The sequence below is a fragment of the Somniosus microcephalus genome, chromosome 6, assembly GCF_052327205.1.
Source record: "Somniosus microcephalus isolate GS21.2 chromosome 6, FLI_Smic_1.0, whole genome shotgun sequence".
NCBI classification, from domain to species: Eukaryota; Metazoa; Chordata; class Chondrichthyes; order Squaliformes; family Somniosidae; genus Somniosus; species Somniosus microcephalus.
Window position 1 is genome coordinate 47317812 of NC_140992.1, and position 15588 is coordinate 47333399.

General features: G+C 42.3%; 1 protein-coding gene across 5 annotated transcripts in view; it reads left to right on the plus strand.

Annotated features, from left to right (window-relative positions):
- Positions 1-15588, plus strand: part of atp11b (ATPase phospholipid transporting 11B) — a 194878-nt gene that overhangs the window by 109520 nt on the left and 69770 nt on the right. For all 5 annotated transcript variants that reach the window (XM_085990141.1, XM_085990139.1, XM_085990137.1 and 2 more), the window contains 5 exons: positions 1498-1701; positions 6592-6745; positions 11792-11894; positions 13494-13639; positions 14258-14317. In XM_085990141.1, the coding sequence (XP_085846267.1) occupies positions 1498-1701; positions 6592-6745; positions 11792-11894; positions 13494-13639; positions 14258-14317 (667 nt within the window). The remainder of the gene's footprint in view (positions 1-1497; positions 1702-6591; positions 6746-11791; positions 11895-13493; positions 13640-14257; positions 14318-15588) is intronic.

Consider the following 15588-nt stretch of genomic DNA (forward strand, 5'->3'; position numbering starts at 1 on the left):
TGAAGTCAGAATATGTGGTAATAATGTGCACATTATTTAATCAATTTGAACCTAAAGGTCAGATGTTGGTACTGTTTTGTGAGCTGAAGTTTTGATTCCTTTAAAATGAAATATATTTTTATTGAGGCATTTTTCAGCAGTATTATTATTTCACTGTCTAGCTAAATTGGACATAATTGATGATTAGCATTTTCAATATATTTAAATTTTGTGGCCCCATCTATTAAAACCTGACCGTGCATATTAAGATTCTGCTGGTCACTTAACCACAGACTTTGAATCCACACCAATGAATAAACTATTAAAGTATTTTGAAAAGAACTGCTTTCATCTCATGAGATTGAGTGTGTGTTCTATTGTGATGTGAAGTTTGTTAAATTCAAAGTGTTAATTATGCAGTTAACTTAATCATTGAGGAAAGTAGCACTGAATTTACTCAAGATGGGTTCAGGTCAAGGGCCCCCAGGCCATTTTATTTCATTCATACAGAATACCAATTCTGTCATCTTCCCATCACAGCATCCAACTGTTGCTTAAATTAATCCGTATCCTTGCCTTAACCACTCATCCTGATAACCTCTTTCAGCTGTTCTGCTGAGAAATACTTCCTTGCATCTGCCTTAAGTTTGAGCTTCAAATTTTTGAGCCTGTGCTCTTTTGTCCTGCTATCCTGGCATATCTGAAAGTATAAACGAAAATAGAGTTCTGACGAAAGGTTATCGACCTGAAGCATTAACGTTGTTGCTCTCTCCACAGATGTTGCCTGACCTGAGTATTTCCAGCATTTTCAGTTTTTATTTCAGATTTCCAGCATCCACAGCGTATTGCTTTTGTATCTGAAAGTATTGTTTTGCTTTTACTTTTATCTGCCCAGTTAGGAATCTTCTTATAGCTTTATAAGGATCCATATGAGTTACTTTTTGAGGTAGAAGACCCCTAGTTTATCAAGGTGTTCTTTATACATCTTCCCTTTGATGACAAGAGTTAGCTAGTTTGCTTTGCACTGCACTACCTCTAGGGCCTGGATCTTTAAAGATTAAATTTCACCCCTTTTTAAAAACAGAAATGCCCTGATAAGAGTCACTCATTAAAAGTTACAATAGCTTGTTTTTATTTTAAAATGTAGCCCATTTAATGCATGTATGTCACCCACCAAGTAATGCTAATTTGAACATAATTTTACTGTTTTCTATACCTGTTTTCACCTGCCCCCATTTTCCTTTGTTTCCAGAAGAGGAGGACTCATTCTAGGTACAATTCCATGGGCACAGATGATGTCTTGGTACCTCAGACAAGTAGCTATTTTTCATGTACAAGTCCAGGAAATGAGTGTGTGCAGTGTATTTGACATGGGGTATCAGAGCTGAGCCCGTTTGAGTTGATGTCCACCTACATGCATACTTTGCCGATGTCACTGAATAGCCATCAAAAATTTTAATTGGACACATAAAATGTTGCTTGCTATAAGTATCTTGACAACTTTGGTTCTTGTTCCAGGTTGCAGGACAAAGTCCCAGAGACAATAGAAGCCCTTAAATTGGCAGGCATCAAAGTATGGGTTCTTACAGGCGATAAACAGGAAACTGCAATTAGTGTGAGTTTATCCAGTGGACATTTTCACAGGACAATGAATATTTTGGAACTTACTAGCCAGAAATCAGACAGTGAATGTGCTGAGCAACTACTAAGACTTGATAGAAGGTAATCACGTTCTCTTTTGAAAAGTTTCTGTGGTCTATAAATTAACCTATTTCACAATTCTTCTGTATTTTGTGATTGTGCAGTGGATTGGTTCTAGTAAAGCCATTCATCAATAATTGGAAACTATAAATCTTAAAATGTCAGTAACTGTTGCATTTGTCTTTATTATTAATGTATACTATTTGTAGCTACATTTTTTTTTAAATCCTCTGGCCCCACAACAATAACAACTTGCATTTATATGGCACCTTGAACATAGAAACATTTTCCAGAGGCACAATCAGACAAAAATTGCCCCAAGCCAAAGAAGGAATTATTAAGCAAGGTGACAAAGAGCTTGGTCAAAAAGGTGGGCTTTAAGGAGGGTCTTGATGGAGGAGAGGGAGGCCATGGACATGAAGGAATTTAAACACAAACATGAGTATTTTAAATTTGGGATGTTCAGGGACCGGGAGCTAATTTAGTTTTTTTTTATTCATTGATGGGATGTGGGCGTCGCTGGCTAGGCCTGCATTTAGTGCCCATCCCTAATTGCCCTTGAGAAGATGGTGGTGAGCCGCCGCCTTGAACCGCTGCAGTCCATATGGTGTAGGTACACCCACAATGCTGTTAGGGAGTTCCAGGATTTTGGCCCAGCGACAGTGAAGGAACGGCGATACAGGTCCAAGTCAGGATAGTGTGTGGCTTGGAGGGGAACTTGTAGGTGGTGATGTTCCCATGCATCTGCTGCTCTTGTCCTTCTAAGTGGTAGAGGTCGCGGGTTTGGAAGGTGCTGTTGAAGAAGCTTTGGCGAGTTGCTGCAGTGCGTCTTGTAGATGGTACACACTGCAGCCACAGTGCGCCGGTGGTGGAGGGAGTGAATGTTGAAGGTGGTGGATCGAGTGCCAATCAAGCGGGCTGCTTTATCCTGAATGGTGTCGAGCTTCTTGAGTGTTGTTGGAGCTGCACTCATCCAGGCAAGTGGAGAGTATTCCATCACACTCCAGACTTGTGCCTTGTAGATGGTGGAAAGGCTTTGGGGAGTCAGGAGGTGAGACACTCGCCGCAGAATTCCCAGCCTCAGGCCTGCTCTTGTAGCCACAGTATTTATATAGCTGGTCCAGTTCAGTTTCTGATCAATGGTAACCCCCAGGATGTTGATAGTCAGTGAATAGAGGGGTGATTGGTGAGCAGGATAGGGTACAGGCTGCAGAATTTTGTATCAGCTTTTGCAGAGTGGAGGATTGGACGTCGACCAGGAGAGCATTAAAATAGCTGAATCTGGAGGTGACGACGGCATGGATGAGAGTTTTATCAGCAGATGGGCTAAGACCGGGGCAGAGATGGGCGATGTTGGAGGTGGGAGTAGGCAGTCTTCAGAGGGTATATAGGGTCAGACGCTCAGCACAGGACCAAATGGATCTCAGCGATTACGCACCTGAGCCAGTAGCCAGAGGGGGGGATAGAATCAGTGGCAAGGTTACAGATTTTGTGGTGGGGCCTGAGGACGATGGGTTCGGTTTTCCCACTGTTTAACTGGAAGAAATTGTAGCTCATCCAGGACTGGATGTCGGACAAGCAAGCTGACAATATTGAGGCAGAGGAAGTGTCAGAGAGGTGGTGGAGAGCTAGAGCTGGGTCTTGTCTGTATACATGTGGAACCTGACCCTAAATCTTTGGATAATGTCACCAAGGGGGAGCTTGTAGATGAGGAGAGGGCCAAGGATGGATTCATTGGAGTTCTCCGAAGGTGCTGGGATGGGAAGAGAAGCCATTGATGGAAATGCAGTGGCTACAATTAGAATCATAGAATGGTTACAGCACAGAAGGAGGCCCGTCGAGCCCATGCCGGCTCTCTGCAAGAGCATTTCTGCTAGTCCCACTCACCCGCCTTTTCCACGTAGCCCTGCAAATTTTTTCCCTTCAGGTACTTATCCAATTCCCTTTTGAAAGCCACGATTGAGCCTGCCTCCACCACCCTCTCAGGCAGAGCATTCCAGATCCTAACCACTCGCTGCGTAAAAAAGTTTTTCCTCATGTCGCCTTTGGTTATGGTATAGGTATGTAATTGTATAGGTAAGAGTGGAACCTTGAGGACAATCCCATTGAGCGGGACAACAGAGGCAAGGCATTGGAAGAGGGTGGTGTGGTTAACCGTGTCAACGGCTGCAGAGAGGTCAATTAAGGACAAGGAGTGATAGTGTCCCATGGTCACAGTCACAAAGAATGTCATTTGTGACTTTGATTAGGACAGTTTCAGTGCTGTGGCAGGGGCAGAAATCTGATTGGCAAGGTTCCAACAAGGAGTTTCGAGAAACGTGGTCACAAATTTGGGAGGCGACAACATGTTAAAGGACTTTGGAAAAGAAAGGGAGGCTAGAGATGGGGCAGCAGTTTGCAAGGACAGAGGGGACATGGGTGATGTTTGAGGAGGGGGTATGATGATGGTTTTGAAAAGGAGGGGAACAGTATCTGAGGAGAGGAAACCTTTTACAATATCAGCTAGCAGGAGGGCCAGGAAAGGAAGTTGGGTGGTCAGCAGTTTAATGGGAATAGGGTCAAGAGAGCAGATGTGGGTCTCGTGGAGAGGATAAGTTCAGAGAGGGCATGAGAGGAGATAGAAAAGAAACTAGAGAAAGATGTGGTTTCAGGGCTAGGGTGGGGTGGGCATAAATATCCTTTGGGAAGGTTTGGCTTGGTGGGCAAGGGAAAGGTAGGGATGCTGCAGTGGTAGCTGAATGAATGGTCTCAATTTTGGTGACAAAAGAAGTTGTCCTTACACTTGGTTGTTGAAGGTGAAGGCAGAGGTAGCTGAGGAAAGTGGTTTAACAAGATGAATGGTAATGGAGAATAGAAGCTGGGGGTTATCTTTCCTTTCCAGGGTGAGCCAGGAGTGAACGAATTTGGCAGAGGAGACTAAGGCCCGACAGTGTCTTCGTGTGGTCCAGCCAGATCTGGCAATGAATGGCTAAACTAGTTTGGTGCCAGATAGGATCAACTCAGTTGCTCTTGAACTTGAAGCAATGATCGGTGTCATACCAGAGGGATCGTCCAGGGTGGGAGAGAGTAGGTATTTTCTTGGAAACAATGGCATCATAGGTGAGGAAGTGGTTGAGCAGATCAACAGCTGCAGTTGTACAGTGGAGCATGAAGGACCAAAATTGAGACAGTTGGGAATTTGAAAGTGCAGTTGTAAGTGACTTGGGGAAGAATTTATCCCAAGGGCAGACGCAGAAGGAAGTGATGTTGGAAGCAGGTAGGTGGATATGGATGGTGAGGGATACAAAGAAAGTGGTCAGAGAAGACCTTGTCTGTGATTGAGGCGATTGGAGTAGAGAGGTCATGTGTGATGGCAAGGTGAAGGGGTGGCCATGAATGAGAAGAGTTTATATGGAGGGAGATGTTTAGTGCGGTCAGGAGGGCAGTGAAATCAGAGGATAGAAGGCAAAGTGAGCTGAGATGGAGATCGAAATCACCGGGGGTGAGGAGTCAGAGGCTGAGGGAGGAAAGGGGGCTGAATATCGGTGAAAAAATCAGTTTGGGCTTGGCAGGGTAGTGGAGAACGAGGGATTTTAAAGGACAGGCAACAGGGGTGGAACAACGTGTGTGTTCTGAGGCGTAGAAGGTGCCGGAGGAGTAGGTGGAGAGACCAAGGTGTGATTTTGGTGATAAGGGCCCCACACCATTACCGGGATGGTTTGGATGAGGCAGATGGTGGAAAGTACAGACAGGCGAAGAGGCTTCAGTAAAGGGCATGGTGCTGCCATCTGTGAGACAAGTTTCTGTCAAAGCCATGATGTCAATGCAGTCATCCACAATAAGGTTGTGGATGGCAAGGGCCTTGTTTGCGAGTGAATGAATGTTCTGGAGGGAAATGTAGAGAGTGGCCGTGATTGTTAATCTGACAAGAGTTCAAGAAGGCAGAGATGGTTGTTGTGAGCAGGAGGATGGCGTGATTAGCCCCCAGCGGGCATGCTGGGCACGAAAATTGTCGAGAGTCGGATGAGGCATTTGAAAAGAGACACGTGAGAGGGGATATAATAGAAGTGTTTAAAATTATGAAAGGTTTGGACAAATTGGATCTATCAGCCAGGTACAGAATTTAAGCACAAGGGGTCATATTTACAAATTAACAGCAACAAAAGAAAATAGGAAACGCAGAAGGATTTTTTTTTTTAAATTAAAAGGGTGGTAAGTATGCAAAACAGATTACCGGCATGGGAGTGGAACAACAAACCTTCATGGGTTTCAAGAAGGAACTAGACAAGTTTTTGTTAACAAATGGGATTCAGGGTTATCAGAAATGCACTAAGGGGTGGGCTAGATGGACCAAAGGTCTTCTGCCTGAAGCTGTCACTAAGTTTGGATGACTGGCAATCTAGAAAGCAAGCAAAGTGCTTATGTTCATTCACCTCTAAAATGATTATCCATATTTTAATTTCTGTGTTCGTTCTGGTCTGCGAACCAATTAATTACCAAAATCTATCTATAGAGTATACATAAAAGGTACTTCCTGTTAAATCAGCAGAAATTATTATAGTAAATAAGTTCTCTCCAGTACATATTGGGATAAGTTGGTTTAAGCAAGCCCTAAACTTTTGCCATAAACACATTTCCCTGTGCAAGTGAGTAGAACCTGAAAAATAAATGTATTCATATGGATCTATAACTCCTTTTAAAGTTAGCTTTTTTGAAGAGGGTAAAAGGATTTCTTCTTTGTTCTACTTGCTGTCAATTAAAGTATGAGTCTTCAATTCTAGTGGAATCCTCTTATGTGTAATAGATTGGGACAGGCAATGTTATACTGTATCTGAGATACATACAGATTTTAACTATGCAAAAGAGTTTGCTGTGTAGCAAGCTTCAAAAATCTGAAACTTATAAGCTTTAACAAGTGGTTTATTGTTGCAGAATGAAACAGGACCACGTGGTTCAACATGGCTTGGTTGTAGATGGAGCCAGCCTATCAATTGCACTCAGGGGACATGAAGAACTGTTCATGGAAATTAGCAAAAACTGCAGTGCTGTGTTATGTTGCCGAATGGCGCCACTGCAAAAAGCAAAAGTAAGTTGCCTACTCAAAAGTGTAGTTAGACTCAAAGAAATCCAACTTACTCGTGCAATGTCTAATATTGTTTGCGTTAATTTGGTATCATCCAACTGCGGTATGAAATTTAAGAGAATAGAAACCTTATCCTTGAGTATATTGGTCTGGAAATAAAAATGAATTTCTTTTACCTGAAAAATATAAATAAGTCTTAAAATTCTGCTCCCTTGATGGTTCCAAAAATCAAGAAGTAGAATAATTTTGGGTGGACCTAAGAAACAGCAAGAGGCAGAGAACATTGGTGGGAGTTGTTTATAGGCCCCCAAACAGTAGTTGTAATGTAGGGCAGAGTATAAATCTGGAAATTAGAGGCACATGTAACAATGGTAATACAGTAATCATGGGGGACTTTAACCTACATATAGACTGGGCAAACCAAATTTGCAGTAATAGTGTGGAGGATGAATTCATGGAATGTATGCAAGATAGTTTTCCACATCAGTATGTTGAGGAACCAACTGGAGAACAGGCTATTTTAGATCTAGTATTGTGCAATGAGAAAGGGTTAATTAATAACCTTGTAGTAAAGGGGCCTTTAGGGAAGAACATAAGAAATAGGAGCAGGAGTAGGCCATTCGGCCCTTTGAGCCTGCTCCGCCATTCAGTGAGATCATGGCTGATCTTCTGCCTCAACTCCATTCACCGGCCCTGTCGCCATATCCCTTGATGCCCTTACTAGTCAGAAATCTATCGACTCCTGTTTTGAATATATCCAATGACTGAGCTTCCACAGCCCTCTGGGGTAGAGAATTCCAAAGATTCACCACCCTCTGTGAAGAAATTTCTTCTCATCTCAGTCCTGAATGGCCTACCCTTTATCCTGAGTCTGTGGCCCCTGGTTCTAGACTCCCCAGCTAAGGGAAACATTCTCCCAGCATCCATCCTATCAAGCCGTGCAATAATTTTGTATGCTTCAATGTGATCCCCTCTCATTCTTCTGAATTCAAGAGAATACAGGCCTAGATTACTCAATCTCTTCTCATACGACAGTCCCACCATCCCAGGAATCAATCTCGTGAATCTTCGTTGCACTCCCTCTATGGCAAGTATATCCTTCCTTAGGCAAGGAGACCAAAATTGTACACAGTACTCCAGTTGTGGTCTCACCAAAGCCCTGTATAATTGGAGTAAGACTTCTTTACTCCTGTACTCAAATTCTCTTGTAATGAAGCCCAGCATACCATTTGCCTTCCTAATGGCTTGCTGTACCTGCACATTCACTTTCAGTGACTCATGTACAAGGACACCCAGGTCCCTTTGAGCATCTGCATTCCCCAATCTTTCTCACCATTTAAGAAATACTCTGCCTTTCTGTTTTTTCTACCAAAGTGGATAACTTCACATTTATCCACATTATATTCCATCTGCCATGTTCTCGCCTACTCACTGAGCCTGTCGAGATCCCCTTGAAGCCTCTTCACATCCTCTTCGCAACTGACACTGCCACCTAGCTTTGTCTCATCAGCAAATTTGGAAATGTTACATTTAGTCCCCTCATCCAAATCATTGATATAGATTGTGAATAGCTGGGGCCCAAGCACCGATCCTTGCGGTACCCCACTAGTCACAGCCTGCCATCCTGAAAAAGACCTGTTTATCCCTATTCTTTGTTTTCTGTCTGTTAACCAATTCTCAATCTATGCTAATATATTACCCCCAATTCCATGTGCCCTAATTTTGTTCACCAACCTCTTGTGTGGGATCTTTTCGAAGGCCTTTTGAAAATCCAGATACACCACATCTACTCGTTCCCCTTTGTCTACTCCACTAAGTTACATCCTCAAAGAACTCCAATAGGCTTGTCAAACAGGATTTCCCTTTCATAAATCCATGCTGACTCTGCCCAATCTTACTATTAGTTTCTAAGTGCCCAGTTATTGCATCCTTTATGATAGATTCCAGCATTTTCCCAACTACAGATGTGAGGCTAACAGGTCTGTAGTTCTCCATTTTCTCTCTCCCTCCTTTCTTAAATAGCAGGGTTACATTTGCTATCCTTCAATCTGCAGGAACCGTTCCAGAATCTATAGAATTTTGGAAGATGACAACCAATGCGTCCACTATTCCAATGGCCACCTCTTTCAAAACCCTAGGGTGTAGGTCATCCGGTCCTTGGGATTTGTCGACTTTTAGTCCCATTAATTTTGCTAGTACTGTTTTTTTGCTAATATTAATTTCTTTAAGTTCCTCATTCTCATCACACCCTTGGTTTTCTTGTATTTCTGGGAGGTTTTTTGTGTCTTCCTCCGTGAAGACAGAAACAAAGTATTTATTTAATTTCTCTGCCATTTCCTCATTCCCTGTTATAAATTCTCCCGTCTCTGACTGTAAAGTAGCTACATTTACCTTCGCCAGTCTTTTCCTTTTCACATATCTATAGAAGCTTTTACAATCCATTTTTATATTTTTTGCTAGTTTGTGCTCATATTCCACTTTCCCTTTCTTTATCAATTTCTTGGTCCCCCTTTGCTGATTTCTAAAAAGATCCCAATCCTCAGGCTGACCGATTTTTTTTCTGGCAACTTTATAAGCTTCCTCCTTTGACTTAATACTAGCTTTAATTTCTTTTGTTAGCCATGGTTGGATCACTTTTCCTTTTGGGTTTTTATGCCCTAGAGGAATATATGTTTGTTGCAAATTATGCATTATTTCCTTGAATGTTAGCCATTCATACCTTTTTAGTGTAGTCTCCCAATTTACCATGGCCAACTTGTCCCTCATACCCTTGTAGTTTCCTCTGTTTAGATTGAAGACCTTAGTTTCAGATTGGACTACATCACTCTCAAACTTAATGTAAAATTCAATCATATTATGGTCACTTGTCACTAAAGGCCCCTTTACCGCAAGATTATTGATTAGCCCTTTCTCATTACACAGTACCAGATCCAGAATAGCCTGTTCCCTGGTTGGTTCCTCCACATACTGATCCAGGAAACCATCTTGCATGCATTCCAAGAATTCGTCCTCCACACCATTAGTGGTAATTTGATTTGCCCAGTCAATATGCAGATTTAAGTCCCCCATGATTACCGTATTGCCCTTGTTGCATGCACTTCTAATCTCTTGATTGATACTGTGCCCTACATTACCATTACTGTTTGGTGGCCTATACACAACTCCCACCAATGTTTTCCACCCTTTACTGTTCCTTAGCTCCACCCAAACTGATTCCAGTTCTACATCACGATCTGCCAAGCCCAAGATCTTTTATCTCTACCGTACCAATCTCATCCCTTATTAACAGTGCTACGCCACCTCCTTTTCCTTTTTGTCTGTCCTTCCTAAATGTTGAGTACCCTGGAACATTCAGTTCCCAGCTTTGGTTACCCTGCAACCATGTCTCTGTAAAGGCAATTTCATCATACCCATTTACTTCTATTAGTGCCATTAATTCATCCACCTTGTTGCGAATGCTATGTGCATTTAGACAAAGTGCCTTCAAATTTGCCTGTTTAATATTTTTCTGCACTTTGAGCCTCTTTGCTGTTGGCCTTTGTTTCTGCTCCCTACTAGTTTTGCTGACTACCTTTCTAACGTGCACTTCCAGCTTTGTTTCTCTCCGTTCTGGGCCCACACTTAGGTTCCCAGCCCCCTGACAAACTAGTTTAAATCCTTCCCAACAGCACTAGCAAACCCCCCTGCAAGAATGTTGGTCCCGTTTCTGCCGAGGTGTAACCCATCCAGCTTGTACAGGTCCCACCTTCCCCAGAATCGGTCCCAATGCCTCAGGAATTTAAACCCCTCCCTCCTACACCATCTCTCCAGCCACACATTCATCTGGTCTATTGTCCTATTTCTGCTCTCGCTAGCACGTGGCACTGGGAGAGATTACTACCTTTGAGGTCCTGCTTTTTAATTTATTTCCTAGCTCCCTATATTCCGCTTACAGGACCTTGTCCCTCTTTCTACCTATGTCGTTGGTTCCGATATGGACCACGACCTCTAGCTGTTCACCGCTCCCCCTTCAGAATGTCCTGCAGCCGTTCGGTGACATCCTTGACCCTGGCACCAGGGAGGCAACATACCATCCTGGAGTCACGTCTGCGGCCACAGAAACGTCTATCTGTTCCCCTTAAGATAGAATCCCCTATCACTATTGCTCTCCCACTCTTTTTCCTCCCCTCCTGTGCAGCTGAGCCACTCATAGTGCCACAGACTTGGCTCTTGCATTCCCCTGAGAAAGCATCTCCCCCAGCAGTATCCAAAACGGAAAAAGTGTGACCATAATATGATAGAATTTTATATTGCGTTTGAAAGTGACTTTGTTAAATCCGAAACTAGGGTCTTAAATCTAAACAAAGCAAACTATGTAGGTATGAGGGGCGAGTTGGCTAAGGTAGATTGGGAAACTACATTAAAAGGTATGACGGTAGACAAGCAATGGCTAGCATTTAAAGAATTAATACATAATTTACAACAAATATGCATTCTTTTAGGGCACAAAAACCCCCACAGGAAAAGTGGTCCAACTGTGGCGAACAAGAGAAGTTAAAGATAGCATTAGATCAAAGGAAGAGGCTTATAATGTTACCAAAAAGAGTAGTAAGCCTGAGGATTGGGAGGGCTTTAGAATTCAGCAAAGGAGGACCAAGAAATTGATAAAGAAAGGGAAAATAGAATATGAGAGTAAATTAACAAGAGACATAAAAACAGACTGTAAAAGCTTCTATAGTATGTAAAAAGGAAAAGATTAGCAAAAGTAAATGTGGGTCCCTTACAGGCTGAGACAGGCAAAATTATAATGGGGGATAAGGAAATGACTGAGAAATTAAACAAATACTTTGTGTCTGTCTTCGGAAGAAGACGCAAAAAAACTCACTGCCTGACTACTTTCCTCATGGGCTGGAGCATCCACTTGGAGAGCATTGAATAGATAAAGGATCTAACATTAGGTTTTAGCCATTATTAATGCTTCGAAATTTTGCATTCATGAATGTAGTTCTTTGTGTACCAAACCTTGTGTTTTGCAGCATAAAGTCTGTAATTGTTTTGGTCTATTTTCAGGTAGTCAGACTTTTAAAGACATCGCCAGACAAGCCTATTACCTTAGCAATTGGTGATGGTGCAAATGATGTCAGCATGATACTGGAAGCAAATATTGGTATAGGTATGTAAGCAGTAAGATGCCAAATTGTTTGTATATTACTGCTCTTTGTGTGTCACAAGAATGGGCAGGACTGTAATGGGCTCAACAACTCAAGGATAGTGAATAGTAGCTGAAAGTGAGTCATAATACACCAAAAAGCATCAAAACATCTGTCAATAAATTAATTGCTGATCATGTGACTTCTGTTTTATTTTTCATGTATATTTGTCACAACAGTATAATTCCTAGAACAGCCTGCTCTTCTCACTCTGGACTACTTTGCAACTTTTTCCGCCTCTTTCTCCCACCCTACCCGCCCCCACACTCCACCACTAATGACCAGAGCCTTAAACCATCATATCCTTCCACTTCAAAACCTTCCTCAAAATCTACCTCTTCGGCAATGCTTTTGGCCTCCTTTAATATTTCTCCCAGTTTATGCTGGGTATCTGATCTGTGTTCGTTTTTTTAGTTCATTTTTATGGGATGTGGGCATCGCTGGCAAGGCCAGAATTTATTGCCCCATCCCTAATTGCCCTTGAGAAGGTGGTGGTGAGCCACGCCTTGAACTGCTGCAGTCCGTGTGTGAAGGTACTCCCACAGTGCTGTTAGGTAGGGAGTTCCAGGATTTTGACCCAGCGACGACGAAGGATCAGCAATATAATTCTAAGTCAAGATGGTGTGTGACTTGGAGGGGAACTTGGAGGTGGTGGTGTTCCAATGCGCCTGCTGCCCTTGTCCTTCTAGGTGGAAGAGGTCGCGGGTTTGGGAGGTGCTGCTGAAGAAACCTTGGCGAGTTGCTGCAGTGCATCTTGTAGATGGCACACACTGCAGCCACGGTACGCTGGTGGTGGAAGGAGTGAATGTTTAAGGTGGTAGATGGGATGCTAATCAAGCGGGCTGCTTTGTCCTGTATGGTGTCGAGCTTCTTGAGAGTTGTTGGAGCTGCACTCCTCCAGGCAAGTGGAGAGTATTCCATCACACTCCTGACTTGTGCCTTGTAGATGGTGGAAAGGCTTTGGGGAGTCAGGAGGTGAGACACTCACCACAGAATACCTAGCCTCTGACCTGCTCTTGTTGCCACAGTATTTATGTGGCTGGTCCAGTTAAGTTTCTGGTCAATGGTGATTCCCCAGGATGTTGATGGTGGGGAATTCGGCAATGGTAATGTCATTGAATGTCAAGGGGTGGTGGTTAGACTCTCGCTTGTTGGAGATAGTCATTGCCTGGCATTTCTGTGGCGCGAATGTTACCTGCCACTTATCAGCCCAAGCCTGAACGTTGTCCAGGTCTTGTTGCATGCGGGAATGGACTGCTTCATTATCTGAGGAGCTGTGAATGGCACTGAACACTGTGCAGTCATCAGCGAACATCCCCATTTCTGACCTTATGATGGAGGGAAGGTCATTGATGAAGCAGCTGAAGATAGTTGGGCCTAGGACACTACCCTGCCTAGGCCCAACTTCGTTATGAAGTGCCTTGAGGTGTTGTGTTCTTGTTGCTTTTCTACATATTAATACATGTTATTAACTAGTTATTGTAATCAGTTTAAAGATTTCTGAATTGTAAAATAAACTGAAAATGCCATTATATGCTGTCTTAACATTTTTCTTTCCACAGGAATTATGGGCAAAGAAGGAAGGCAAGCAGTGAGGAATAGTGACTATGCAATAGCAAGATTCAGATTCCTCACTAAGTTACTATTTGTCCATGGCCACTTCTATTATATTAGGATATCACATCTTGTACAGTACTTTTTTTATAAGGTATGTTGTTTTGATGAATTTTCTATATTTTTACCAGCATTTTTGCTCATGTTTTTACATTAGTCTGCTAATTCACAAAACCTTTTTCCTCTAATTTTTCTTCCCTTTCTGCCCTCCTCGCCTGACTTCTATGGGAACCTAGACAGTGAATGCCATCAGGCTCTTTGAGAGTGAAGGGCATCCCACCCAAGCTCAATCTTGCTCAGTTATGCACTTTTCCAGCAAGAGTCATAATATTGCAATCAGGAATGGGAAGCATGGCTATTTTTCCCCCCTTCATTAACCCAGGGCCACTGAGGGTAATTGTGGCAGTGCTTCAACTGCTGATTAGGCTGCTATCAACAAACTCAGCACAGACCAGGAATCAAATATGGGAACTTTGGTTTAGTATGGCATAGTACTACTGGGCAATATCAACAGAGGAGTGTAAAATACTCCTGCAGAAAGTTAACTTCTTTATGGGCCTCACAGAATCGTAGAGTTTAGGATATGTGGATTTTGAAGGCATTTCATAATTGCCTATAGTTAATCTAATGTAGTACATTATTTTTCAAAGGCTCATGATACTATATTTAAAAACTCTAATGTAACCAATCCTGTGTTTTCAAATTTTTTCAGAACGTCTGTTTTATCACACCTCAGTTTTTATATCAGTTCTTCTGTTTGTTTTCGCAACAGGTAAGCATTACTTATATAAATTAATGAACTTGAGTGAAGAATTTATTAACTCTTTCTGCATATTTGCTACCTCTTGCAGTTGTCAATGGTGGATTTACAAGCTTCTGAAGGGAGAGGGAATTATTGAAGGTGTAAAATTTATTTTCTGTGGCAGGGTGACTTGCATTTTTGTTAATTCTTTCATACTAGGGCTTTTTCCAGCATTTTCAAATTAACTTTTTATTCGACTGTTATACAGAAATAATATATATTTATAAATGACCTTTTAATGCACATTTAGCTACGTTATTTTACATAGAGACCAGAAACAATTTTAAAAAGTGACTATGGAATAAATAATTCTTGTATAAGAACATAAGAAGTAGGAGCAGGAGTAGGCCATACGGCCCCTCGGGCCTGCTCCGCCATTCAATAGGATCATGGCTGATCCGAATCTAGACTCACGTCCACTTCCCTACCCTCTCCCCTTAACCCCTAATCCCCTTATCTGCTAGGAAACTGTCTATCTCCATTTTAAATTTATTTAATGTTGCAGCTTCCGCAGCTCTCTGGGGTAGCAAATTCCATAGATTTACTACCCTCTGAGTGAAGAAGTTTCTCCTCATCTCCGTTTTGAAAGGGCAGCCCCTTATTCTTAGATTATGCCCCCTAGTTCTAGTCTCTCCCATCAGTGGAAACATCCTCACCGCATCCACCTGATCAAGCCCCCTCACAATCTTATATGTTTCGATAAGATCGCCTCTCATTCTTCTGAACTCCAATGAGTAGAGTCCCAACCTACTCGACCTTTCCTCATACGTCAACCCCCTCATCTCCGGAATCAACCGAGTGAACCTTCTCTGAACCGCCTCGTAGAGTTTAGACTCCTGATGTGTGGTTGGTACTTGGGATGCACTCACCATTTATTTAATTCATGGATAAAACTTGAATGAGAGCACACGCAGTTGGTACGATGTGGAGATTGATTGTAGTTTGGATAGAGAATCGAAATATCTGGAAACTTTATTGACAGTTCTTCCAGACACAGCCTGCTACCTGTACTTCTGGATGTGGTGCAATTTCCCTGTGAATAAAAAAAAAAAAAAAAACCTTCAATGAGTTTGTCTTGAATACATGAATGAATAGAAACACACAAATCTACTACTGCATTTGATAGCACCATAACACTCATACAAAGGATACTTTAGAGTTATTTCTACACTACCACCCTTATTCTTTTTGTGACTATCTAGGGAACAGTGATGATGTAGATGTAAATCGAGTTTAATGGT